General features: G+C 31.2%; 1 protein-coding gene across 1 annotated transcript in view; it reads left to right on the top strand.

Annotated features, from left to right (window-relative positions):
* Window positions 1–10748: 10748 nt before the first annotated feature.
* Window positions 10749–27537, top strand: part of LOC113517610 (uncharacterized) — a 71477-nt gene continuing 54688 nt past the window's right edge. The window contains exon 1 of the mRNA XM_026902332.3: window positions 10749–11115. Coding sequence (XP_026758133.1) covers window positions 11019–11115 — 97 coding nt within the window. The 5' untranslated portion in view covers window positions 10749–11018. The remainder of the gene's footprint in view (window positions 11116–27537) is intronic.

Raw genomic sequence — 27537 nt, 5'->3', positions numbered from 1 at the left:
TGCATTATGGTTTTCTGGAACAAAATTCATACAAAGTTAAACTCGCCTGTTGTATATCTTTATTTTAATATTATTATTTTGCGTTTTTTTCCTTTTTGTAACTTAGAATACCAAACAAACTGACTGCCCATCTGATAAAGAGTGGTAACCATCGCCTATAGACACGAGCAGTACCATAGACATAACAAAGTATACTTTTGCCCATGATACCCCCATGCATTGCTATTCCTGTGGACTAAGGTGATATTCCTTGTACACAGTCATGCAAACACAACTGCTTCACGGTAGAAACACGAATGGGATAGAGGTGCCCAAGCAAATGACTTTTATACAAAGTCTCCCTTTGGTAGAATTGCGTACAATTAAATACGAGTAAATAAAAAATAAAGTAAATGTATATATTACCGATTTTTGGCTGAACAATGAAAACGAACTACAGCATCCGCGGTCAATTATCTGAATCGATAAATCAAAATACTCGCCTATTAACCTTGAAAATATAATGGCTTCCCGCGGCAGCGTACAGTGGACAAACCGTGCCGGTACCGGTTAGAGCTGATTTTTAATACTAATTGCAAAAATAACACTATCTCGGACCACACCACTAATTGCTATTTCCGAACGATTTCTGTCATTCGAATGTTTGAATAATCGCACCCATAATAACGCCAACACTAATTACCGTACTTGGGTTGCCTTGAAACAACAATAATTTGAAATAGTTTCAAAGCTTTTAACCTCATACAAATCTTTACTAATATATTAATGTCGAGCCACGCCTAAGTGCTTATGTATACCTAGTACCTATCTGAAAAGATAAAGGTTAAAATATCGTTTTGGGTTATTAATGAGTACTTGCTATGTCGTCTACCTTCTAGTGTGTGACAAGATTTTATGATTTAAATTTATTTTAATTTTATTTATTGTAAAAAAATAAATAAAATATATTAAATCTCTAAAGTGCTCCTTAAATGATAAAACATTGATAAAATGCTTGGTAAGCATCAAGCATGTTTATTTTACAACTTGTAAAATAATTAACTGTCTTACAAATTGTCACAAGACTCAAAGTTTCAGATTATAGAAGTGATTATTAATAACTTCATTGTTAACAAAATCTATCAGATCGATTTCCAACAAACTTTTTAGAAAGAAACAATCTTTTCTGGATCTCATCACAATAACCCAACTGGCCTTTATTACCTCAATTCATCTCACCTATCTTCCTTCATTAGTCCTCACTTCCCACCAGCATAAACCAATAGTGCTAGCGACATAACTATTCCATTTTCATTCAATAAAAAATATTTAATTGCAGTGGTCTGGAACATATCGCTGGTTAGCATTAAGACAAACCATTATTATCTCTTTGACTTGTTTTTTTTTTGTGATAGTTTTATAAATATACTTTTATAACTGAATATTTCCTTAAGAAGAATAAAAAGTTTTTACTTATCCATACAAAATAAGTACTTTTATTTTTGTGTCATAATTTAATTTCTTATTTAAACTAAACAGGTTGAATAGATAAGCCATCAAACATATTTTACTCCGTAAGAAAAAGTGATTGTTTTTTACGAACAGTGACAGTACTATGAAATTAAATATTGACTAACATATTATCCTGATTTTCAGTAATGGAGGTAATGTTTTAAAGGGACTTATTTAAAACGTTATCTTAATACAATTGTATTAAGAATAGTTTTTAAGGATATAAGAAGACCTAAAAAGAGATATGATAAATGAGGTATCCAAAAAGAGATTTAATCGATTACACGGTGGAAACAAATGTAAATAAACCTGTGAAATTGACTTAAATGAAAAACCAGTATGGTATTTATTATAACAATTATAAAAGAGTATAAGTATTTTTCTAGTAATATTATTAATAATAATAATAAACTTTATTAACAAATACAGGGTTGCACAGTTACATGTTTTTTGCCTTAGCTTACAAATTAGGGTAACCTGTGCCTTGTAAGCCAGTTCCTTCCAACACATAAGAACTAATACTTTGTATTTGTACATGCAGAATTAACAATATTAAGCTACAAATGTAATAAACATGATGATAAATAAGGAAAAAAAAAGAAATTATTGTGTAACTAGAAGATTACAGTTAATTAAAATTTTAAATCTGTATGTGTGTATGTTTAAAGTGAGAGGAAGAGTGGTATTAATGTGTATACTATTTTTGTTTGTTTTTATGCTTCTATATATAAATCCAGTAACTCTATTGGTCTTATCTACATTGAATCTATACATTTATATTATATGTATTTAAGACAATAACGACCATTAACATATTAAAAAGAAGAATTCTTATAGATGATAATTTAAGATTATATTCCACAAAGAAAAGAGACTTCAATCGTAGCAAAACCAGTTATTTTGATTTCGAAACTAAACTAACAAAACTCTTTCGATAAAATATCTATGGAACAGATCTGAAAGTATATCATTTTCGTTTACACTGACGGGATACTAGGATACAGTAAGGATAATAGTTGAGAATAATATTAGTTAGCCCGATGTAACTATTTGCTAAGAATAACCACGATGGTATAACCACAAGGTAACCACCTAGAGGTCTACCTGATAGGGCATATTGCTATTAACAGGGACATTATTCCCCTGTCCTTCTTCTGACCGAAAAAGTAGTAATGATTAAAAATTAATATAACTTCAAATATACCTGCCTGCCTACTCCAATGGGAGATAAGCGGTGTATATATATATATATATACCAAATAGGTATATATGTACCATATACCACATCAGCCGTTATATGCCTCTCTCTATTAAGGAATTTTTTCTAGTAGTCACCACGCTTAGCAGGCGGGTTGACACCTCAGGCTATGGCGATGTTTTAAGAGGGACGCTATCCATCCCTCGACTATTAAGTTCCCTCTTAAGATATCCACGGGAAAGGAAAGGGTGGCCCATTCTATGCCAGGACCACTATGTACATAGAAAAACATATTACTCCGATCTGCAAATGATCTGAGATAATGAGAGAAAGATGATGACATATTACGACTATTATACTATCAGATACTGATTCCGATTGTGATGATTACTCTGTTTTTTTTTTATACAACTTAGAATGGCAAACAAGCTGACGGCCCACCTGATGGAAAGTGGTAACCGTCGCCTATAGACATGAGCAGTATCATGGACATAACAGAGTTTACTGTTTCACCCATGATACCTCCCATGCGTTGCCATTCCTGAGGACTCAGGTGTTATTCCTCTGTACCTAGTAAATTCACGCCATATCCCACCCTTCAAACTGAAACACAGCCATGCAAACACAACTGCTTCACGGTTGAAACACGAATGGGACAGAGGTACCCAAGCAATCGACTTTTGTACAAAGTTTCCCTCTGGTGTTCTTGTAACATAATGAGTATATACTTATATATTTTTATAAAAATAAAAATGTAGCATAATTGCACTCATAATCCTAAACGCTTATTCCGAACGAATTTTCCATTAAATGTAACAAATCCGATTGGTAAAGGATAAATGTATGTACAGCCTTAAAATTCAAATCCCGTATCTGTTTTTACATCGCCAATTTCCTCACAAATAAGTGTTTCCTTTAAAATTACATAGACAACGTAATAACAACTGTTACCAGTTATAATGTAACCCAAATTAGTGATAAGCGATCGCGTTCCGCAAACGAATATGAAATCCTTTTGTTTAAATTTACTATCAACTAGTATCACTCGTACACAATTACTTTCATTAACATATTGATTGATTGTGATGAAATATACTCTCAGATACTAAGAGATAGTATTCCTAGTTGTAACCCGCAGTTTATTTCTTATAAATTAAAAAATAAGTTTCATATACATTAAACAAAAAAAATATATATCAATAAAACGTCATAAAATAAGAACAAGGTTGTATACTACAACAAATAACGAAAATAGATTTTAATTGTGGAGACAATCTGTAAGTACATCTTTTCAAATAAAAAAAAAATAGTTCCAAGTACGTTCATAATTGACGGAATTATGAGATAATAAATATAATAAATAAACAACCGAATTGAGAACTTCCTTTTTTTTTTCGTTTGATTAAACAAAGGAATTTATTTATTAAACTGTTTTGCCAACAAATTGTGAAATTTCGTACAACAACAACAACACGGTCTTCTCTTGCCCGCCGGATGATGTGTGGGTGGGCGAGGTAGGGACTTCGGCGCGTACCCCATTACCCCGGCTTCTACTCCGGAGGCGACGACCTCTGGGTCACTGGGTTTGCAGCCGACATACACTGTTGGTCTGTGTATACCGGCGTGGTGTCTGCTGCCAATATAATATATAATGTATACAGAACCCAAAAGTTTTAACGAGCAGTTAGTGCGGTAATGTTTCAGCACTTCCTTCTTGTTGCCCAACGGCTGACGCCCACCGGCGTTGCGCTCGCGCAAGTAATATCGCACGCAAGGTTACGTGTAGTTAGATATTCAGATTGATAGTTTTACTTACAGATATATTTGTACTTTCCATCAAATTGGTCGCCAACTTGTTTAAGGTTCAATAGATTAAAAAAAATTAATAAGAATTTATTTATTTATTTAACTTTTTATTGCACCAGAAATAATAAAAATATACAATGACAATTAAATATATAACAAAAAAAAACATAGCCTTCAAGAAAAGAGTATATTCCTTTTTAAAACACACCTGCAATGCCGTAGGTGTTGTGGGTGATCATGGGCGGCGGTAGTCACTTACCATCAGGTGAGCCGCATGCTCGTTTGCATGCAGCTCACCTGATGGTAATGATCAATAAACGTTTATGTATATTGAAATATATACATAAAGGTTCAAAAGGCGGTCTTGTCGCTTGGACAATCTCTTACAGATAACCTTTGGTTATAGGAGAACAGATAGAATTATATAAATTATTTAAATCCTTAGTTTTGGTTTTTCTTTTTTATAACCACGCCATGTAATATTATATCAATTCTTTATTCCCAGGAATAGCTACGTATGACGGATACCACCAACATTACAGTGTATTCTACGTTGTTCGCAATATTTTTTATCTATATAGGTGACAGTAACCATTTTCTTAAATGGGCCATCATCAACCTTGTCTATCATTCTAAGTGTCATTAAAAAAATTGTATAACCAGCCAAGTTTAATAAGCAATTCCTCTAAGGGCATAATATTATAATTTATTAAAATGTCATCGGTGGATAATTTATCTCTCTCTCTCCCTTATTTTAATAATTTATACTCATAAGGGGGGATACTAACCACTATGTTAACCAAGTGGCTTTGTTTAAATTTATATTGTTAAATTATCTACTAAATAACTTTTCATTAAGCGTGTAATTGATGGGATGAAATTTAACGAAATAAACTTATATCATACATAAATCATTAAGTTTTTAAAAAACATACCAAAAATCATCATCATCTTATCAGATTTTGAGTGTCGGCAGGCGGATTGACAACCGCTGATAGACTTTGGAGATGTTTTAAAAGGGATGCTCCTGCCCATCTCTCGCCTTCCCTTAGTCGCCTCTTACCACACCCACGGGAATGGGAGGGATGGTCTTTTCCATGCCGGGACCTCACGACGATATATATGTATATAAATATATACCTAAACATATTTACTGTACATGTATACTACATGTATGTTATAAAAAAAAAACTTATTAAAATTTACTATATTATTATCTTTATATATTTATAATATATCTTGTCATCAAGTTCCATTCGGTTGGTCCCGGTCGGACAATAGTACGATTTCAAATATTAAAAAAGCAGTTGTAAATTATTCAAAAATCTTCACGTCTAGTGACGTGAAGATTCCTGTGCGCAATAATTTATTGCTTAATAACAAATAAATAAAAAAAAAATAAAAGAGCAAAATTTTATATGCATTGAAGAATAATATTGTTGAATCAGGTGTTTGATTCTGATGGTATCTTTTAACGTAAAACATAAAAAAATAATTTATTTGCCTTATTTATATGAACACTAGAAAAATACCAATTAATGATAAATTATTTATTTTATTTATATGCCTTTGAACATTCACTTATAATATAGATATTAGGTTATAGCCAAAAAGTACACAAACGGATTTATCCTTTAAAGGGATTTCTTCAAGTCAACCTTGAAAACCCGAAAGGAGAAAGTGTCTATAGAGTTTGTGTATAAAGCATAAATAATGTGATAAATAATAAATTATTAGTAGCTATATAGTTAATAACAGATTGTTATTTTAAATTAATTAATTGTTATTTTTAGGGACTTTAAAAATGAAAGGATTCTTAATACCATAAATTTGCCTGTATCATTATGTATATGTTACACTTACTATACACATGTCTTTACTAAAACATACTAAACTAAAAATGGCGAAGACATCGCGATATCATCAATTCTGAACCGATTTATTGTTTTTGCAAACTATTGCAACTGCTGTCTCTTTATGGAGAGAAATTTTAAATTATCGAAATAATGCACCGACTTCGCTTTCAACAATTCGATACATAAATGACGAATCATTTTTATAATCACATTGCGGTGTAAAATAAAATATACACAATTGTATGAAGATTGCGGTTTTTTTATCAACTATGATCTCGCTAATAGTCACTATTACATTTATTTTTTTATACCACTGAGGTGGCAAACAAGTACAACTTCTATAGTAAATGGTTACCGTAGCCTATCCTGAAGAAACCTTATTTGTATTTAAATTAATTTTACTCATCTAATATTTCATCATCTTAGATAAAAATACAATTGACAGAGTTCATTCTAACTTAACTAGACGGTTGCCTATATGCAAAAGCTTTAAGCAAAAACTCGGTGAGCTATGGAGAGGGCTATGCTTGGAGTTAATTTTGCGTAATAAAATCAGAAATGATCATGTCCGCAGAAGAAACAAATTGGGCGACAAAGGCCGAAAGATAAACAAACTGAAGTGGCAATGGGCTGATTATATAGCTGATAACCGATGGGAAAGAAAGGATTTTAAGTAGCGATCCCGTATAAGCAAAGGCTGAATAGTATGACCCCCAACTAGATAGAACGACACCTCAAATCCATTGCAGGGAATCGGTGGATGCAAGTGGCTTGGGACCGTTCCATATGATAACAATGAACAGGCTTAATGACTATTATCACAATTATTTCACCTTTTTAAAGTTGATAAAAAATATGTATGTTGTCAAGAATAATGTTCCAATATTGATTAATAACAAGGACATTTTTTAGTGAACTAAGCTATTGATTCATTATTCCTAACAGCCTGAGTATTTAGATCACTTAAGTACTCTAACAAAATCAAAAATGTATTGCACTCTATATAAAGAGAAGGTAATATCAGGTTTTACGTCGCAAACGTACTCCGAGTGAGAGTGCACCAGTTTTCGGATTTAAATTTTGAAACAGAAATTATGTTGCGCAACATAACAGCAACGCAACTGGGTAACCCAAGTCTTAAGAGCAAGGGCTTACATTACTTCAGACAATTTCCTAATTTAATAATAAATAAGGCACCTACATTGAAAATAATTAAAGAAACTGTAATAATTCTTTACCTACCTACTTAATTATTTTTATATCTGATTTCGTACGAGGCAGCCAGTAATAATTAGACGGCAATAACATATATACCTTACTTGCTTCCTTTACCATACTGTTACTTACAATTATTATACGTATAGTATATATATATATATATATATATATATATATATATATATATATATATATATATATATATATATATATATATATATATATATATATATATATATATATATATATATATATATATATATACATATACTACTATACGCTAACATGTGGAACTATCGGATTTCAAAAAATCTTTATGCATTCCATATCTTATTTCTTAAAGAAGGTTATTTTTTTTTAATGGATGATAATGGAATGGTAACCCCGCCTGCGCTAACGGTATACGCTGGCGGGGCACCAGTGATAGATGATAGGTGAGTATGAAAAGGCAGGTCAGTTAGCCCATCGTGATGAATACACTTGGAATTCAGCACGATGGTTTCCAGGGGAGACCACGGGGAGGTCGACTTGTTAGGGTATATTATTAGCAATGGAACTGATAATCCGCATTACTAACAATCCCTTCTCCCCCTAAAGAAGGTTATTAATTATTTGATGACATAGGACGGAAGAGATTATTAGTAATGCGGACTGCCTGTTCCATTGCTAACAATATACCCTATTAGGTCAATCTTTGCGTGATCTCTCTGGAATCTATCGTGCTGAATCCCAGGTGTATTCATCACGATGGGCCAACTGACCTGCCTTTTTATTCTCGCCTGCCATCCCTCACTGGTGCCCCGCCAGCGTATACCATTAACGCGGGCGAAGTTGCCATTCCATTATGATACATTAAAAAACCCCATGATATGACCACAGGCAAAGCCACGGTATACAGCTACTTGATCATAAAGTTAATAATATGCCCTCACCCCATCACCTCCATTGAACAATGCAGTAAGTAAGAGCAGTTACAACGTTTTAAAATCCTAGTAAAAAATGAAATAGATTTTCTAACGTAACGGTAAAGAATTTCGGAAATATAAACTACTCTCTATATGAAATTAATTAATTGCCCATAATAAAATGTTAACATATCTTTACCGACTTAATCATCAATATTAAAATCAAATTAAGAAAATGAACGTCTGTTTATTAAGAAATTGATTTCAGGCTTACCTACCCACCATGTTGTCATCGATTTTTTCTATTATATAATCTAGTATAATATGAATATACAAGAAAAAACATGTTTGTAAAGTAGTACGTATAGTGTTTGTCGGTAATTTCGAAAATGAAATGGTCCATGTTGGCACATAAGTACTTTTTATAACTTGTGTAATAGTTGCATACTCGAAATTGCAAAAATTACTGACTACCTTCTTTATTTTTTACATCCGTTTTGAATACTCGTCAAATGCGAAGCCGACTCATACATTATTGGTCCCATACTAACATAAAGTTGCAGCAGTAATATGATTAGGTATAAAGATACACTTGCGAAGCGTAACAAATGGTTACGTATTATATTAATACTGTAGTCTTTCATGAAATTAATAAGATACGCCCAATTATAGATAGATAGATACTCTTTATTGTTTCCTCCAAAAGATTACAACAGTAAACTTATTCTAGATATAAACAATTACAAGAAATAATCACAATGAGAAAATAATGGGCGACCTTATCGCCTTATTGATAATAATAATAATTATCATGTTCATGTTACGATTATTTCGTAACACGGAACGCATCGATTGTATTATATTTCCAGCAATTTTATACTAATTTTATATGTTATTTAAGATTATAGGTTTAAATGTGCAGTACTGTCCTACGTACCATAGTGCCGCTGGTACTACCCATATGATCATAGTAGGTGCAGAGACAAGTCGGAATGTTATTCGTACTTTTGTACAGAGGTTTTCTTCTAAAGAGGGCGGGCAAAGAAAAAATTATACACAAAAAAAATTAATACACCATAGGTATATCCATGAACTTGTAGCAAAGAAATCTGTCAGGCCCTGTAGACAAAGTACAAACGAATATATTGATAGAATCATTTTCGTTAACGATTTAATAAAGTAGAATGAGATAGCGACTTGTACCGTCTTGTTCTTTCTCATGTGAGCGCTGACCGAAACGATTCTATCGATTGATTCGTTTGTACCTTGTCTTGAGGGAAGTTAGTCTTAGAATATTTTTATAAACTTATCAATCAAATCAAATCTACAGTCTTCAGATTTTCAGTATTTCAAATCTACAGTGTACAGGTAATCAAACTTACAGTCTTCCTTATATCAGGAAATTAGCGTAACCTATAGACAATCGATATTATAGTTAACTATCCCCGTGGCTGGTCAATGAACTAAGTAATTTTTTTAATAATACATAGAATGTCAAACAAGCTGACGGATCATCTTATTGATTAATAACTGTTTCAGGGAGGGAAAAGGCGTTGATAGTAACAGGAAGCCCCTTTCCTAGCAGTATACTCCACGCAGTTTCTCCTGGAAGTCGTCTTGGTAAATTCTTAAAGAATTTGTCACAATGGGCTAACTGGCCTGCTTTCATCTTCACCTATTATTATCCCTCTTAGTTCCCCCGCCAGTGTATACCGATTATGTAAAAGCAGCATATGTCTATGCCGCAAGCAAGGTTACTATTCCATTAACGTCCATAAAAAAACAACAATATTTTCACCTTGCATTACATACTGTGCATAATGGACTGCCAGTACATAGTAGCAAGTCCACCTTTGCCACTGTCTACTAAACTGACATTTCTATCAGTATTCTTTTCTTTTATTCAGATTCTTGGTATCGATTCTACTAAAATTGAGTAAGTTAACGAAACGTGGGAGATTTTCCTCTCTAAATCTTAATTCTACCAATATCACTAATTATCATATTGTTCTATCAACAATGCTAATTGCATGTTACATTACCCAGCAAAGTTTACTCGTAGCTATTCGCAAAAAAAAAGTATCACAGTAACTTATCGTCGGCGCTTGCGCATATGACGTAAGAAACGGAGTACAACGGGACGGCCTGTGCAGCATGATAACTATCGTGCACCGACGATAGCAAAAGTGTCTGCGGTGTCGACCCTGGCGTTTCCCCCTCGCGCGTGGGGGGGCGCCACTTCCAACTCCCTTCACCTTTGCCGCACGCCGCACCACGACCAATGACCGCCCGTCTAGAGCCGGCGAAAGGTTTTATATACAAGTGGAATTCGCACTTCCAAATTGCTATAAGTCAAAATATAGGGTAGTCGGGCGGTTCACTCGTTCGTCGACAATCGTCGGACGCGTGTTGATACCGTTTGTTTAAGTGGTTACATACGTGTTTCAATATTAAAGCCGACAACGTGACGATCAAATGCGCCGTGCTTCAGTGGCCTTATACATAATATTTTGAACTGAGAGGCGGCAGACATTGTGTGTTAACATGGGGTGCAGTGCGAGGTACTGTTTATTGGCAATATCCTTGTGTCTTGTGACTGAAAAAGCGATCGGAGTGCGAGTGGTACCCAAGCGGACGCAAGGTAAGTTTTTTAATTATTTTTTCTAATTAATTTCTATTTTTTTTTTCTATATTATCTGTTTCAAAAATAAATTAGTATAGATGAATATAAAATATCATAGCCGTAATTTTTTTTTATTAAAAAAAAACAATTAAAAAATAATAGTAGTAAATATTCAAATTATATTATTATAGTAAATTTCTAGATAAGTACTTATTATAATCTAAAAATTGAGGGTACTTAAATATAATATTTTTGTATTCATTAATATATTATATTTACGTAACACAATTTTATTTTTAAAAACTTATGTTAATTTTATTATGTATATCCTTCCATATTATATTTTCCACAATTATCCAAAACAATAAACATTACAATCAATATACGTATTAAACGATTTCAATAAATTAATATAGAGGGTAGGTACAGTAAAATGGTGATCACAAAATTAATACAACCTAATCTGATCACGATATCACATACAATTTATTTCACCTTAACCGAAATACCCCATTAACGTTCCATTGCTCAGCAATGGTATCTCTCCATAACAGAAGGATGTATATGTGGGCTATTAATACCACACTGGCCAGGCGACGTTTTATTGGTATCACTCAGTCACTACCCGCAGTATTTATTTATTAATCGTCTTTTTTTTACAAAAAGAATAATCTTCACCAAAATTATTTTTCCTATTATACTATTTTATCGCTATCGTTTCTATGAATTTAGTACAAAATAAAATAAAAAATGTTCATAATTAAAAGAGGATTATGACATATTTTACCATTTTTACGAATAAGGGTTTAGGTATATATTATGTACCGATTACGTAGATATTTTGTAAATTTGTTTCTGAATCAACATCAATACAGATCAATATCATATTTATTCTGACGTCTTTCTTTCAAGATCAAGTAGATTCAAATACTATTAAGATGGCGTGATGGCTGTATTCAAGGGCCGTTACCGTCAGAGATTCAATGAAGATAAGAACATTGATTTGAATGTATTTGAATATTTTTTTTTTAAATAAAGAAAAATAGCAGATTTTATTTTTTATAAATTAGGCTATTGTGTATTATATTAATGTCGTTAACTTAGGGTACAGTTAGAATACCTAAAATGTAACAATGGGGTCGAGATAGAAATTATTAAATTAAAATGTTAGCTTAAGACATAACTTTAGAAAATTGAATTCTCATAATATTTTTATAATTTTATTTTAATTGATTCGTGTTATCCCATGTTAATTTCTTATTAATTTTGTCCTCGTGTTTTTTTTTCTGCAATGCGAAACAAGAGGGTAGGTACAGGTATAAAAGTATATACCTAATTATACAAGGTTTCCTTTATATGGGCAGCTTGCGTTATTTGTACAGTTAATTTATAGTATATTGCAAAAGCTTAATTAACAAAAAAAAGTTAATATTAAATATTCACTACAGGGCAAAGGCCTAACAGCATTGCTTATTTATCTTGTAAGAAATATCTTATGCATATTGATTTGTAGTGGCCATAAATTATGTTACATTAATCAAGTGTCTTATTATGTCCTATTAGCTACCTCTGTGAATGCGATGCGTTTTACATTTTATATTACAAAATTGCTTGTACAAAATTTGAAAATAAATTTTCGAACAAATTTGTACATTTTTCATAATTGTTTCATTAAATTTACTAGGTTTAATTAAAGTTTTCTACTAGTAAAACTGTTATTCAGTGATCGAAAAAAAATGTGGGTCGGAAAACGAAAAATATTTTCAGCTACCTACAAGTTTCGCAATTAAATTAATATGAAGGTCTCAAAATTTTTTGGTAATTCTAATTTCACTTGTTTATTTGTGAGGGTAAAATGTAAATATTATATCATTTACCTTACCTCCAAAATACAATTCAATAACTCTAAAGCACAGGTTTCTGGAGTGATAGAATCCATATCTAAAATTATACAATATACATTTTTACCCTACAAAGAACTTGCTTGGTATAAAAATAGATAAATATAAACTTTCAGTCTTCCAACTTTGGCCTGGTTACTTGTAAGATTAATCTGGACTTAATATTAGTCTATCTCTTCATACGTATAATTTAAAAATAAAACAGGAGACAATTTTATTACAAGAAAAAAAAGTACAAGAAATATTTTTTTTTAATAATTATTATCATTTAAATTAGTTTGTCATGTAATTATTAAAATCTATGGCTTTTAAAAATAATTATTAAGTAAATTGCTAATTATTCTCGTTGTTCCAATTGTGAGAACACAGTTTTATTTGAAACCGCGAGTGCATTGTGTACGACCGTTAGTTGTCCGAATTGTGAGAGAATAACTTTAATTTGTGTGTAGTCACCTTGACATATAACATTGTTTTAAATTCTTTATGGTCGTACATATCAACCGGTGTCATAGAAAATAAAAGTACGGACACCGTTACACGAATCACGAAATTTCATTTGAATAAGTAAAAGTAGCTCAATTGATAGTCGGCTAATAAAAGATCGAGGGAAACGATTGTCAATTTGTTTGACCCAAAATCATCATACAATAGTTGACATCTCAGTAAGTATATTGAGTGACAATAAAACAAATATTCAAATTCAATAGATGGTAAACCCGTTACGATTACTTTTTATACGAGTTCCAATTTCAAATAAAAAAAGGTACCTACACAATACAACTACCCACATACAATTTTGAATAGATTTTTTCCAACGATACATTTACTTTCATGTTCAAACGATTTTAAACAGAAAGGTTTATGTAGTATTATTATATCTTTATAATAATACCATATGCTATAATACTATTATGGCCACCTTTCGGCAGCATATGATCAGCTCACCACTCAACAGATAATATATATTTTCTTTTTTATAAACTTATAATTGAAAACAAACTGACAGACAGACATCTAAGGCAAAGTGATAACCATCGCCTGTAGACATGAACTGTACCTTGAACATAGCAGAGCATACTGTGTCGCCCATGATACCCTTCGTGCATTGCCACTCAAACATTATATCCATTCATTCATAATACATCGTCATTCAGCTTTGAAATATTACAGCTCAATTAAACACCGAGAATTAGATCAAATTTAATTTCAAGATTTGATTGGTCATAATGGAACAGGTAAAATTTAATAAAATCGTAACAATGACTTTCAAAAATTAACAATAATGATATATAAATACTCGTAATGCTAACACTACAAAACCTCTATCAATAAACTGTACTAATATTTTTCTTTATTTTATTTTAAAATAAAAAAGGACTTATTTATAAAGCCTTTTTTTAATGACTTCATTGTCAACATTTTTAGGCCGTTATCCATTGTTTGGAGTCTGTACAGTAAGTTTTAACCTCCATTCTGATCTTGATTCACTGAACTTGTTTCATGCTTTCTTTCATATAGTCCATCTATAATTTTTAGGCCTTCCTCTTCTCTTGCCCATTCTTCTATTTTTGAATCTTTTTATCTTAATTATTAAACATTGGAAACCACATTTCAAGATGTTTGGTTAAGCCGTATAATGAACAAACTCATTTTCGGATTTCTAATATTTGCAAGAAGTGCTTATATATTTAATTAGTCAAAGTTTATCTAGCTAAGTCCAAGATTAGTTTCGAAATAGTCCACGCTCTAAACGCGTCACGAATCATTCATAAAAATATACTACACTGGTAGTAGATTGTTGATTTACTATAAATGGTAATACATGAATTACCTGTCCTGGCAATTTAATTCTAATTACGTATGCATGGGTTAGTTTCTACATCCGTTTATATATTAGAGAAAAATTTTCAATGAATTGATGTCTAATGAAACCCTCTCGATATTGTATCCTAAATTAAATAAAAGATCTATGTTTTTATATATAAAGCAATTTTAAACCGTTATTGTGTATTTCTTAAAGTAATAAGTACGCTAAACATTTTATAATGTTATGATACAGACCTAGTGATGGGATACTCTGCATTGTAATTTTACACACATTATAATTCGCACAATAACATTTGATATTTATAAACAGTACTTTAAATACATATCTACTTGCCACTAATTCATATAAATGAGTACAATCCACGTTAATATAATAATATTTTATCAAATTAACATCAAATCTTAAAGAATTCAGTGGGACATAAATTTATAGATTGAAATTGACGCACTTCTCAAAAAACGAATATAAACGTAAAAAGTTTTCCTGTTAGATTTTATATAAATACAATTATTATTAACAAAACCTATACAAGACACGTTTATAATGTCCCATATCTACTAAAATCAACTAACCTGATTAATTCAAATTCTTTGATCTCTGGAAATTTTAACTTAATAAAAAATAAATACGTTGCAAAACTTTACATAGTGGAATTCTAAAGCTTATGCTTCATTTCTTATTACCTACCACTACTTTAATCCAATATACATTTAATATTAAGGAAGGAAACCTTTTATAATAAAAATGAGAGATGAAATCTATGAATTTGTTTCTAATACCGAAATTTCTTTAATATACTGTATTTATATTTAAAAAATGTCGTAAGAGGTGACTAAAGGAACTAAATAGTCGAGGAATGGACAGCAGTGTCCCTCTTAAAACATCATCAAAACCTAACTGTGGTTACCAAGCGTGGCAACTACTGGTAAACCTACGGGATGTTCAGGCAGGCGTATGTTCAGCAGCGGACAGTAAACGGCTGATATAATGATGATGATTAACATTTCTACAAACAGGGATTCACAGAGAAAGACGTTCCACTTCATTATTGTTACATTTTTCTTGGTGTGTATATGTATCAAAACTTATTTTTGATCTTACGATCACATTCCGTTTAGATAATCGAAGCGTCACAACGTATCTAAATTGATATCAATTAAATAAGCATTTCCTTATTGTTTCAATCTTTGTTATATATAATTTTTAAGTATTATATACTATTTCTGTACCACCGAGGTGGCAAACAAGCCTACGCCCAGCCTTATGATAAGCTGTAAATCCGTAGCCTAAACATAAGCACTGTTGCATATTTTTTAAACGCTTTGCTGACTTTTTTATCCTAAAAAGTAACAAATCTTAATCGAAAATACTATTATTAGACATATAAAATATTGTTGAATAATAACTATCGTGAGTCCTATAGTATAATTATTTATCTGTGAACCGCGCTCATGAATTAAGGATCCCACTGAGTTAGAAATTGGTCGAGCAAACGTGAGTAAAGCCACCATAAATAATTACAATACACATAAAATATTTAATTATATATATTTGTTTCTATAAACATCCGAGATGAATCCCTTTTAAATAAGCAAGGTTTTTTTTATTATTATATCAGCCGTTAACTGTCCACTACTAAACAGAAACCTTCCCCATAAAGGAAAGCTAGTAGTTGCCATGCTTGGCAGACAGATTGGCAAACGCAGTTACGCTTTTGTAATATTTTAAGAGGGACGCTGCTGCTCATCCCTTGACCATTATGTTCCCTTAGTCGCCCCTTACGACACCCAAAGGAAAGGAAGGTGTGGTCCATTCTACGCCAGGACCACACGGCTATTAAACAAGAATTAAAAATGCCTAATTAAGACCTAGAAGGCCTCCCGTAATCTTTGTGACATTATGCCGTACTAGAGCTTTTGGCGAGGATATTGAAATTCAGCAAATAATAAAATAGCAACCTGTAGTCTGTGTTACGACGCTAAAACTGAATGCCAATTATCACTATCCTTACATGGATCCTTCTAGTTTATTATAAATGTATCAGGCCACTCATTAAATTTGTTTTCGAATAAAAATTGTAGCAAGTTATGCAGTCAATGTCCGGTAATCGAGTACCGGTCAGCCGATTAGAGAAATGACCGGCGAGAGTGGTAACACCGGTCCGACGAGCTCGTCGCGTGCCTACGTCAATTCACCACGTTTTCCAACCGATTATTCGTATTGCATCTTCTCAGTGCAACAACTGGAAAATTGTCGCTAAATACCAAGTCTTTGAAAACGCCGACTTAGCTTTCACGTCGTTCGCTTTGTTGATGTAAACTTAACAAGCGTAAAGGCGTTTAAAAATTAAAGTAAGTAAATGGGAAAGATTTAATCTCATTTCGATTCGGAATTAGTTCGATAAAAACTAATCGATTTTGTCTCGCTTAATTTCTATTTTTTAGTTGATTTGGGTGTTATTTTCTTTAGTTTACCTTGGAAGGAGGAAAAAAGGTGATGGATTGATATCTAATTAAATCTTAAAGGTGGAGTAATACCTCATTCTTTTGAAATTCCTTTATTTTTTGTAAGCATATTATACACGATAAGAGCATTTTAAGAGCATACTAAAATATTATGTATTTTGTATACTTTTATTATTGAAAGTTACGTAAACATATATTATATTTTAATTATACAAATAACCGGATTGAGTTACGTATATTTATAAGCGACTCAGAGTCGATAGTTTTTTTGCGAAGCAAATTCAACTTTTTTCTACTCATATACCTACAGATGTCTTTCTTAATGTCACGCCACCTTTTTGGGTAAAGAGAAAACATGCAGTACCGATATCTACTATTTTATGAATGATATATACTAAAGGCAGACTGTATAAAAGTCGTTTGCTTGGGCACCTCTGTCCCATTCGTGTTTCTACCGTACAGCAGTTGTGTTTGCATGGCTGTGTTTCGGTTTGAAGGATGGGATATGGCGTGAATTTACAGAGTACAGAGGAATAACACCCTAGTCCTCAGGAATGACAACGCATGGAGGGGGGGTATCATGGGCGAAACAGTATACTCTGTTATGTCCATGGTATTGCTCATATCTATAGGCAACAATTACCATTTTCAATCAGGTCGTAGGCCATCAGCTTGTTTACCATTCTAAATTGTATAAAAATATATTTTTAACGCTACCTACTATTATCACAAATATAAACATTTGTAGATATTACTGAATATTTTTTATTTAATCACGCTTAAAACAGCTAAACTTAACATACCACGTAACGAATAATACCACATCCAATACATTTATCCTAATTTACACAAATGAAGCCCCGGAATACAGCCAATTATTTATAATTAGAGTATAAGTAATATAGCATTAGAGTATCATATAATTTATATAAGAAATTTATATAATATAAATGGTAAAACTTGCCGTGACATAGGTAGGGTCATCTCATACCGGTTAATTTCAAGTATTACGAAATGTTGACTACATTTCGTTTGCAATATATACAATTAACAGTCAATAAAAGTAATTCTACAAACACCATCTTCGATTAGAGTCGTAACTTTTTTTTTATACAACTTAGAATGGCAAACAAGCTGACGTTCCACCTGATGGAAAGTAGTAACCGTCGCCTATAGATATAAGCAGTAGTACATGGACATAACAGAGTATACTGTTTCGCCCATGATACCACCCATGCGTTGCCATTCCTAAGGACTCAGGTGTTATTCCTCTGTACCCAGTAAATTTAAACTATTTGAATTTTAATTAAACGTATGTTACTTGTTTTATTTAAATTCAGCATAATGTCTAATATGAACTTAGATACTTCACTGGCGGAAATGACCAATGTATCTACCTACTTATTTAGTAAGTAACTACTTCCACTAAATAGGTAAATGCACTGTAAAATTAATTGGATAACATGCATCCTTACATACGTTATTATGCAAACAGTTAATAGTTTAATTAATAGTTTCCTTTTTTTTATATTACAATAAAATATTCCAAATTATCTAAATTCCAAACAGGATACTGTACAGGGTGAACTTTTGTATTAATATGATATTGTCCTTTAATCTGTTAACCGCCTTTAGGATATCTTGGAGATAAAAAAATAATAGTGTATTGTACTTTATACCATCACCATACGGATGTTATTAGCTTATTTTGTGACAAATAGAGTTTCTCTCATAACAAAAATATTAAGCGGAAAGTCTTAACACTAGGCATGCTATTTTCCTGGTATAAAACATGCAATAAAACGAGATTACATATGTTAACGCGTCGACGGTCTCACAGTTAGTTATTTCCCATAATAAAATAGTTATAATTTTAATGTGATTATAATCCTATAGTGATAAAACATAATATCTGATTAATTATCATCAAGATGTTGAATTTAGAAAAAGTTTTTTTGTTTTTAATTAAAACTTTAATTTCTTCAAAAATAAGATGTTCTCCGGCTGTATTTTGTAAATATATATATAACGGAATAAGGATAGAACGGGAGTTCCAATATTAATTTTGTTACGGTGGAAATCTTTATTTTTGGCTTAACAAACTCTTATTTATTCATGAACTGTCTAAACCATATAGTCTAATAATCCTACAATTTTTACAAGCATTTTTCAAGAATGACATTATGTTATTATACTCGGCACTAGAATTCAATTAAACATATGTATCTAAATGCATGCAGCTGTTAAAATAATATTATGAAGGTTATTTACAATTTAATGTAGTATTTTTCAGAAAGAAAAAAAAACAAATATCTTTTTCAATGAGAAAATAACAAAACATATTAATATTTAAATATGAATACTTTTTCATATTTGTTCTCATCTTGAACAATAAGGTTGACATTATCAAGGTAAAATACCTTGATAATTTTATCAGAATTTATTATGTAAATAACTATGTAAATAAACCTGTATGTGTGTGATTATTTCTTGTATTAATCTCATTAAGACGAGAGATAATTTAGTTGCATACTCTTAAATTTATTTATCAACTAGCTTTTACCCGCAACTTCGTTCGCGTGACCTGGATATGTTCATTGACTAGGATAAAAGTAGCCTTTGCTCTACTCTAACTCATATAATAAATATATTCCAAACTGCATAGTGATTGGTTAAGCCATTAAAGCACCAATACAACAAACTAATTTATTTTCATTAAATAGGATTTTATTATATCTTATCTTAGCTTCTACTATATAACTATATATTTCCGCGTGATCCCGACATAGAATGGGCCGCCGCATTTCCGGTTGTAAGAGGCGACTAAGGGAATTTAATGGTTGAGGAATAGGCAGTAGGATGTACTTATGTTCAGCAGTAGACAGATAATGGCTAATATGATGAAAATTATAATGACTATATAATTAGTAAAATCTCTATACTAGTTACAAGTTTATGAGAAATCTCGGAGTATCACAGTGTGATAGAATCCAAAATTAGAACATCCCTAAAAATGATCGGTCATTAGAGTCAAATAATGGGAAATTTAAGTAAAGATTACAGTCAATATCTAAGTATTACAAACTCTTGCAACAACTCAATTCTATTACAGATTTACAAAGTAGTTTAAGCCGAAAATAATAAGTAATAACTACTTTCTTATATTAAATTAAAAAAAAAACTAAGTACAACTATTTTTAATAATATTTTTAATAGTTCTTATTTCAATTAAGTGTTATGAACTAATTTTTCAACTATTTTATTTATTATCAACAATTTAGACTTGATTCCTAAATAGATAGTCGTAGATCTAGATATGCCTATAAGACGTACATTATACTTACGTACATTACAAATATAAGTGAAACCGAGTCTAATCTAGTAATCACGATGTCTATTCATTTTAATAACTTAGTTGGTCACGCAGTTATAATAAATATTTTTTCACACTTTCATGTTACTTTTATTTTAAATTTAAATAGATTTGTGGATTTCATTATATTACATTAAATTTATCGTTCACTCAAATAATTCAAATACGAATAATTCGAATCGAATACGTATAAATTAAATTCTAATAATTTTTTTTTATTTTTTTTTTTTTCATAATTACAAAATAAAAGCATAATTGTTCGTTTATTTGTTTGAACGCGCTAATTTCTGGAAGTAGGTACTAGTCGAATTTAAAAGAAAATATTTTGTATTTGATAGCTCATTTCTTGAGAAATCAACAAATCAACATCACAATACGACCCCGAGTGAAACCGCGGAATACAGTCATATCCATATGACATGGCTATTATCTGCATAACTAGTTCCAATTGTAACTTATTTCATTCCTTATTTTAATAACAATTCTAGTCACCTATCCAATGAGTTTTCTCTGATTTCACCGAAAACACTGGGCACACGTACGTACGTGAGTAGGTACGATTAGGTGAAAGAAAAATTCTCATTTTGATTCAGTTTCCGTAATTTCCTTATAACACGTAGCAGCTATTTACATTAAATTTAGTTCATTAGAATATGCATTGTATATATTTAAAGTACCCACTTGTTACTCCTGTCCTAACAATGACAATGGCCACGGTCTTTAAGATAAAAGACATGATATTCTCGTTATATTATTTATACTTTAAATTTAATACTGTTTATCACAAATATTAACATGCATATTTAGTACACCCACACAAAGTTTTAATTAATATTATACAAGCAAATTTTTACCATGACTGTTGGCATTCTGCAGTAACTTTATATTTTTGCTGATTGGAAAATATTTTTTATAATTAATAAATTGCAAAATAATATTACTTTTTGCAACCAAAGATCGACTTCATTCCAAAGACATAGGAACTATACGATTTGGATTCTAAATATGAAACTTAAGATGACCTAACATCCTTTTAATTCAGAAGTGCAGATCAAATTACACTTGTATAAAGTCATGGCCATCATTGATAGATGTAACGACTTGGTAAAAAATATTTCATTTAAGTTTTAAATAGCTTTTAGGTAATATCTACAAGACTTAATCAAAGTTAACTAGTTATAAAGATCAGAGACTTTATCCATGTTATAAACTAATTGTCAATACACTACGAAAAAGAGAAACAACAGCGATCAAAAATTATTACATTGAAAAAAGCAATAAATTTCATTATAAAAACAAAACAAAAATACCAAATGAGTCGTAATTACTACATAGACACTGAGTAGTAGTTACTGAATGTATGGACAATGGTTTTGCGGTCAGAAAACTAGGCTACACATTGTGCCAGAACCCAATCCACGGGCCGCGCGAATAATTCGATTACGCAAGAGTATATCGAGCCTTTGTATCCATAACATAGCATATAAATATGCATTCAAGAACATCTAAGATTGATTGACACGAGTAAAGACCGGAAAACAATTAATCATTATCATCTGTAACACGTTAATGTAAGTGTAATCCATTAGTGAGATGTGTATTTAATACCGAGGTTAGGTTTGTATAAGACCGGAACTGTTCATATCATATCCATATCAAATGCAATTTGTTCAATCAAAATTTGTGACATATTATTGAATGTAAATACCAAAGATATTTAATACTATAGTTATACTGATCTGAGGCTATAGATAAAAAATCATTTAAAATTAAATTAATGTTAATGTTACGAAAAAATCTGAGTTATATTATCGTGTAGGTAAACGAGTGAGTCCAAAAATATCCATTCGTTTTACGAATTACATTTTTCAAAAATCTAAAGAATACTACATCAAAATAAAAAGCTTTGCCTTAATGTACAGTTCCCTTTATTGCAATACATTACCTCATGCACCACCATTCTGGTAAAAGTTGTTGAACATTGCATATTGAACATGAAAGCAAATCTGAAATGTTCTAAATAAGAACGCCATATTCGCACCAAATGTTACGGTATTAATTGGCCAAGCCATATTTGGTAAAATTGCTTTTGCAACAACGAAGTCGAGTGAGCCTGAAAAATATATTAATGACCACAAGTCACAAATGATGATTTAGTAATTATAAAATGTTAAGTTAGAAGTTCCTCAAGTTTTTACATAGCTCGCTTTTCACTGCGCTTTTCCGAGGAGACGCTCGATTCCGTAATACATTTTTCATCACATGCGATTAAATAATGAGACGTGTAGGTCCGGACTAGTATTAATGGATTCCGCGCCATCTAGACAAGTGAAACCGTGATTACATCATAATCGAGCTATTTACTCAAAATTAACAACTAGAATGCCGCGTCACGCCGCCCATTAGTGGCAAATTCATCACGGCGTGGGTGTGTATGTGACGCGCGTGCTTACAAGTGCTTTGTCACACTTTGAATAGCTTCTCTCATTGGTTACGTAAAGTCGAAGCCTGATTTTTATTCTTTGCAATAATTTTTATTCCATTTTTATTATATATTTATTTATTTCGTTTATGTTTAATTTGTCAAAAATATTTATTAATGCTTTGTCTGATATACAATACTCATTACGTATAACATACGATATGTATTTATATATAATCTAAAATTATAGATATAAATATAGATTATATAAATTATAATTACGTCAAATAATATCCACTTATCTTAAATCTACGTATCCTAGAAAAAGTTTTTTAATGATAACGTGCAATTAATGAAAAATATATTTAGTACAAAAACAATAATAGTATTTAGGTAATTAAATTGAGTATAATATTTTTTTTAATGCAACTTAGAATGCCAAACAAGCTGACGGCCCACCTATAGGAAAGTGGTAACCGTCGCCTGAGCATGAGCATATAGACATGAGCAGTACCATGGACATAACAGAGTATGCTGTTTCGCCCATGATACTCTCCATGCCATTCCCATTCCTGAGGATTCAGGTATTATTTCTCTGTACTCTCTAAATTTACTGTCATATCCCACCCTTCAAACCGAAACACAGCCATGCAAACATAACTACTTCATAGTAGTTATGTTGAATGGGACAGAGGTACCCAAATAAACGACTTTTGTGCAAAGTCTTCCTCTGGTAAATATAATATTCATCTAAGTAAAAAAAAATTGATGTTAAAAGCAAATATGTTTTTTGCTCGTTCCATACATTTATAAATAATTTATATTATAAAATAATTTGATACTTATACTATTGCTAATTGAATGATTACGTAAAAAATAATAAAATTAAAATATTATAATAATTTAAACAGGTTTAATCAAAGGCACTTTTTATAAATTTTCTTGTAAACTTATTTCTTATAAACTACTCAAATTATGCCACTCGTTAAATATTTTCGAACTTACTTCATTAAAAGAAGTAAATACCTATTTTCATTTTGTAATAACTGTGAACCGGAACAAACTTTAACCTAATTCTAAATGAGAGTGGTGTTATTCTACTCAATTTACTGGTATCTTGCACAATTACCATAAAAAGAACATATGTAATGTATTCGAGCGGTCACAAAAAAAAATATATATATTGATAACTTATATAACAATTACAACTAATCACACAAACGGGAATTCGAGCGTCTAATGAAAATAATTTGAATTAGGCATATGATATAACACTATAGAGGCCGGTGCCTAACAAAAAAAAAATGTTAATTGCATAACTTCGAAATCTCGACTTTCGCTCAATTCGAGTATGGACGGTGAGGTTGTGACTCCGCATCTGTCTCCTCCATATTCTTGTCGCCTCAGTGTTGCCAGTTTACTTACAATGTATAATTTAAAACTTTCTCTAAAGACGACTGCTTGTACAACAGGTGGTTGTAAGTGACCGTTAGATATTGAACGGATTTCTACCGCTTCATTGGTTATTTATTATGTGTACTTTAAATTTTCTCGACAGTACCAACGCAACCGATTACGGATATGTTTATAATGATTTTCAATTCTTTTCAAGTTTTTATTTGCCAAACATAATATTTTTTAAACAAACGAATGTTCTATTCTAGAATGATTTTTGAAATTTTATCTTTCCAACGAAATAATCACCCACAAAAATCTTACGTTACGGAATTAATTCGAAAGACAGTGATTGCTTATTTGAATACTTTCGAAAGTGATAAAAAGCATGATGCGAAAAATCGATTTAGCGTGATGCAATCGATTATGATCGAGATCGCTTCTTTCTCTAAAACACGTGGTACTTACGCATCAATGCAAGCCGTAGGTCAAGTTCGACGCGTGTTGGCCGTGGCATCCAATTCACAATGAATCGTCTCTTCGCTGTCAACGAACTCGATTGCTTAAACGGTATGCACTATAAAGTTTATTCGTTTTTAGATTATTATCATAAATACACATAATTATTTTATGGACCACATATTGCCACAATTTTATAGAAACAACATGCCATAACAATTACCTATGAGGTCAAAGAACTAAGTATAGGGTTAATTTGGTAAAAAGAAAATTATTTGCCTCATTACCGCGCTAGCAACGACTTAAAATAAGGTTCAGTTTCGAGTATTCTTTCTCTTAAACTGGTGTATTTTACGAGTACTAACGTAAACAAAAAGAATTATAAATACATTTTATTGTTACTCAACCATTATACGGATAATATTAATCGCACAATTTACATACATTGTATATAATCTAAGGCATTATTATATATTAATATATATTGTGTGGTAATGATTGGAAATAGACGTAATTAAATGTTGCAATTTTTTTATATAGCCGTCTTAATAATATTCCCTATTAGTAACTTTATTTATGATTACATCTTGAGTTGCTTCACTTTTATTGTGGCTAGATTAATAACAGTATAATTTGTAATGTGGAGCGCATACATGTTGCATCTAATGGCAAAACAAAAACATATGCAAAACTAAATGTACATATATGCTAACAAAAATGTAGGCGCTTAACGAAAATAAACCTCAGTATGAATAGTTCGCCATAATCATCATCATTATTTCAATTATATTATCATATCAGCCTTTATCATAAGCCTCCCCTTGGGGGGTTTTACCAGTAGTTGCCATACTTGGCAGTCAGGCTTTGGAGATTTTTTGAGAAGGACACTTCCTATCCCTCCCCCTCCGTTAGTCACCTCTTACGACACTCTAGAAAAAGAAATGGGTCGCCTATTCTATTCCGGGACCATACGGAAATTTAAATTATATGTTATATTGCTCACAAATAATTGTCTTCATAGAATGCCATAACAAATGAGCTCGAGTCACCCATATCTACTAACTAAAACGTGTAGGAGGATATCGTTTCAGGATCACATAGATTATGTTTATAGAACAAAATGTATAGTGCCACACACAAGCTCAAGAAGTGTAAGTGGTACTACAATTCTTAAAATAAATTGCATGTATGTATTTGCATGATAATAAAATTAATAAATACTCGACGTTTTCCATATCTTTTCAACCGAGTTCTAAAAAAGGAGTAGGTTCCTCAATTCGGTTATATTTTTTTATGTTTGATACCTGAAATATTCGTCGTTTATAAATTGAGTTGGAAATTTTTTTCTTATATGAAATAATTGATTTTCAAAGTGTTCCATAGAAATTTTGTCAAAATTGGTTTAGTAATTTAATTTTTAAATCAAACTTTTAACTGGGTTTGCCACAGCTAACTTCGAATTTTTTTTGGAAAACAAAATCTAGTTTTCTGCTATAAATATATTAAATGCAATCATGTCATGAATTTAAATAAATAGATCCATGTGAAAATTATTGTTACATTTTTTAGCTACGCAAATTAAAATTAAAAATATATATATGAGTTATTTTATTCATTGCAATCAGTGCAACTTTTTTGAGCGTTTTTGGTTACCTAAATATATTTCTTAATATAACTTTCACATTTATAAATATTATATCAAATTAAATTTAATCTTACTCGCGCATTACAGTTATTTCTCAACTAATAACAAATAAATTCAGTTCGAGAATGTGATACGGTATTTATTGCTAGGTATGCCTATCAAACACGGGCACAGCTGGTGTTCGAAACGTTCCCATATTTACAGAACACTACCTTATAAGATATAGCAAAATTACAAATGTATTTTATGTCTATGGTAAATAATTGAACAACCATAAATCGTAATTGCACCACGTACCTAAAAACATTTTATGCGCAATAGTTTTCTCATTATTACTAAGAATAATAATAATAAAACTTTATTTACAAATACAGACTTGCACTGTTACATATATTTTGCCCTAGCTTACAAATTAGGGTAACCTGTGCCTTGTAAGCCAGTTCCTTCCAACACACAAGAACTAACACTTTGTATTTGTACATGCAGAATTAACAATATTAAGCTACAAATATAATAAACAGAATTAAAAAAAGAAATTAATATGAGTGAGTGTAAGAGAAAAAATAAGAGTATAATCGATATTTGATAATAAATCAACATATTTACCGTCATCACTATCATCATCACTGCTCAACATACTGCTGTTCACAACTGTTTCAGCCTGTGTTACCTTTATTCATAAACTCCCTATTTGTTGTTTCAATTCATTTTTAAGCTCATAGTGTTACTGAAAAATGTATTCACAATAAAAAAAAATCGTAAAAGAATGTATGCAGATTATAATTAAAGTAATATTATATAGTAACTATATATAATTAATATTTCAAACTTAAATTATATAATAAACAATATGTTTACATAGTTTAAGTTTACTTGATTACCACAGGACATCGATTGCAAACGCTGAAAAGAAACCAATAACGAAATCAGTACCACTAAATTTACAGGCAAA

The sequence above is a fragment of the Galleria mellonella genome, unplaced genomic scaffold (genome assembly GCF_026898425.1).
Source record: "Galleria mellonella isolate WM207_F2 unplaced genomic scaffold, CSIRO_AGI_GalMel_v1 utg78, whole genome shotgun sequence".
In the NCBI taxonomy this organism is placed as follows: Eukaryota; Metazoa; Arthropoda; class Insecta; order Lepidoptera; family Pyralidae; genus Galleria; species Galleria mellonella.
This window is presented reverse-complemented; position numbering and strand designations above follow the sequence as displayed.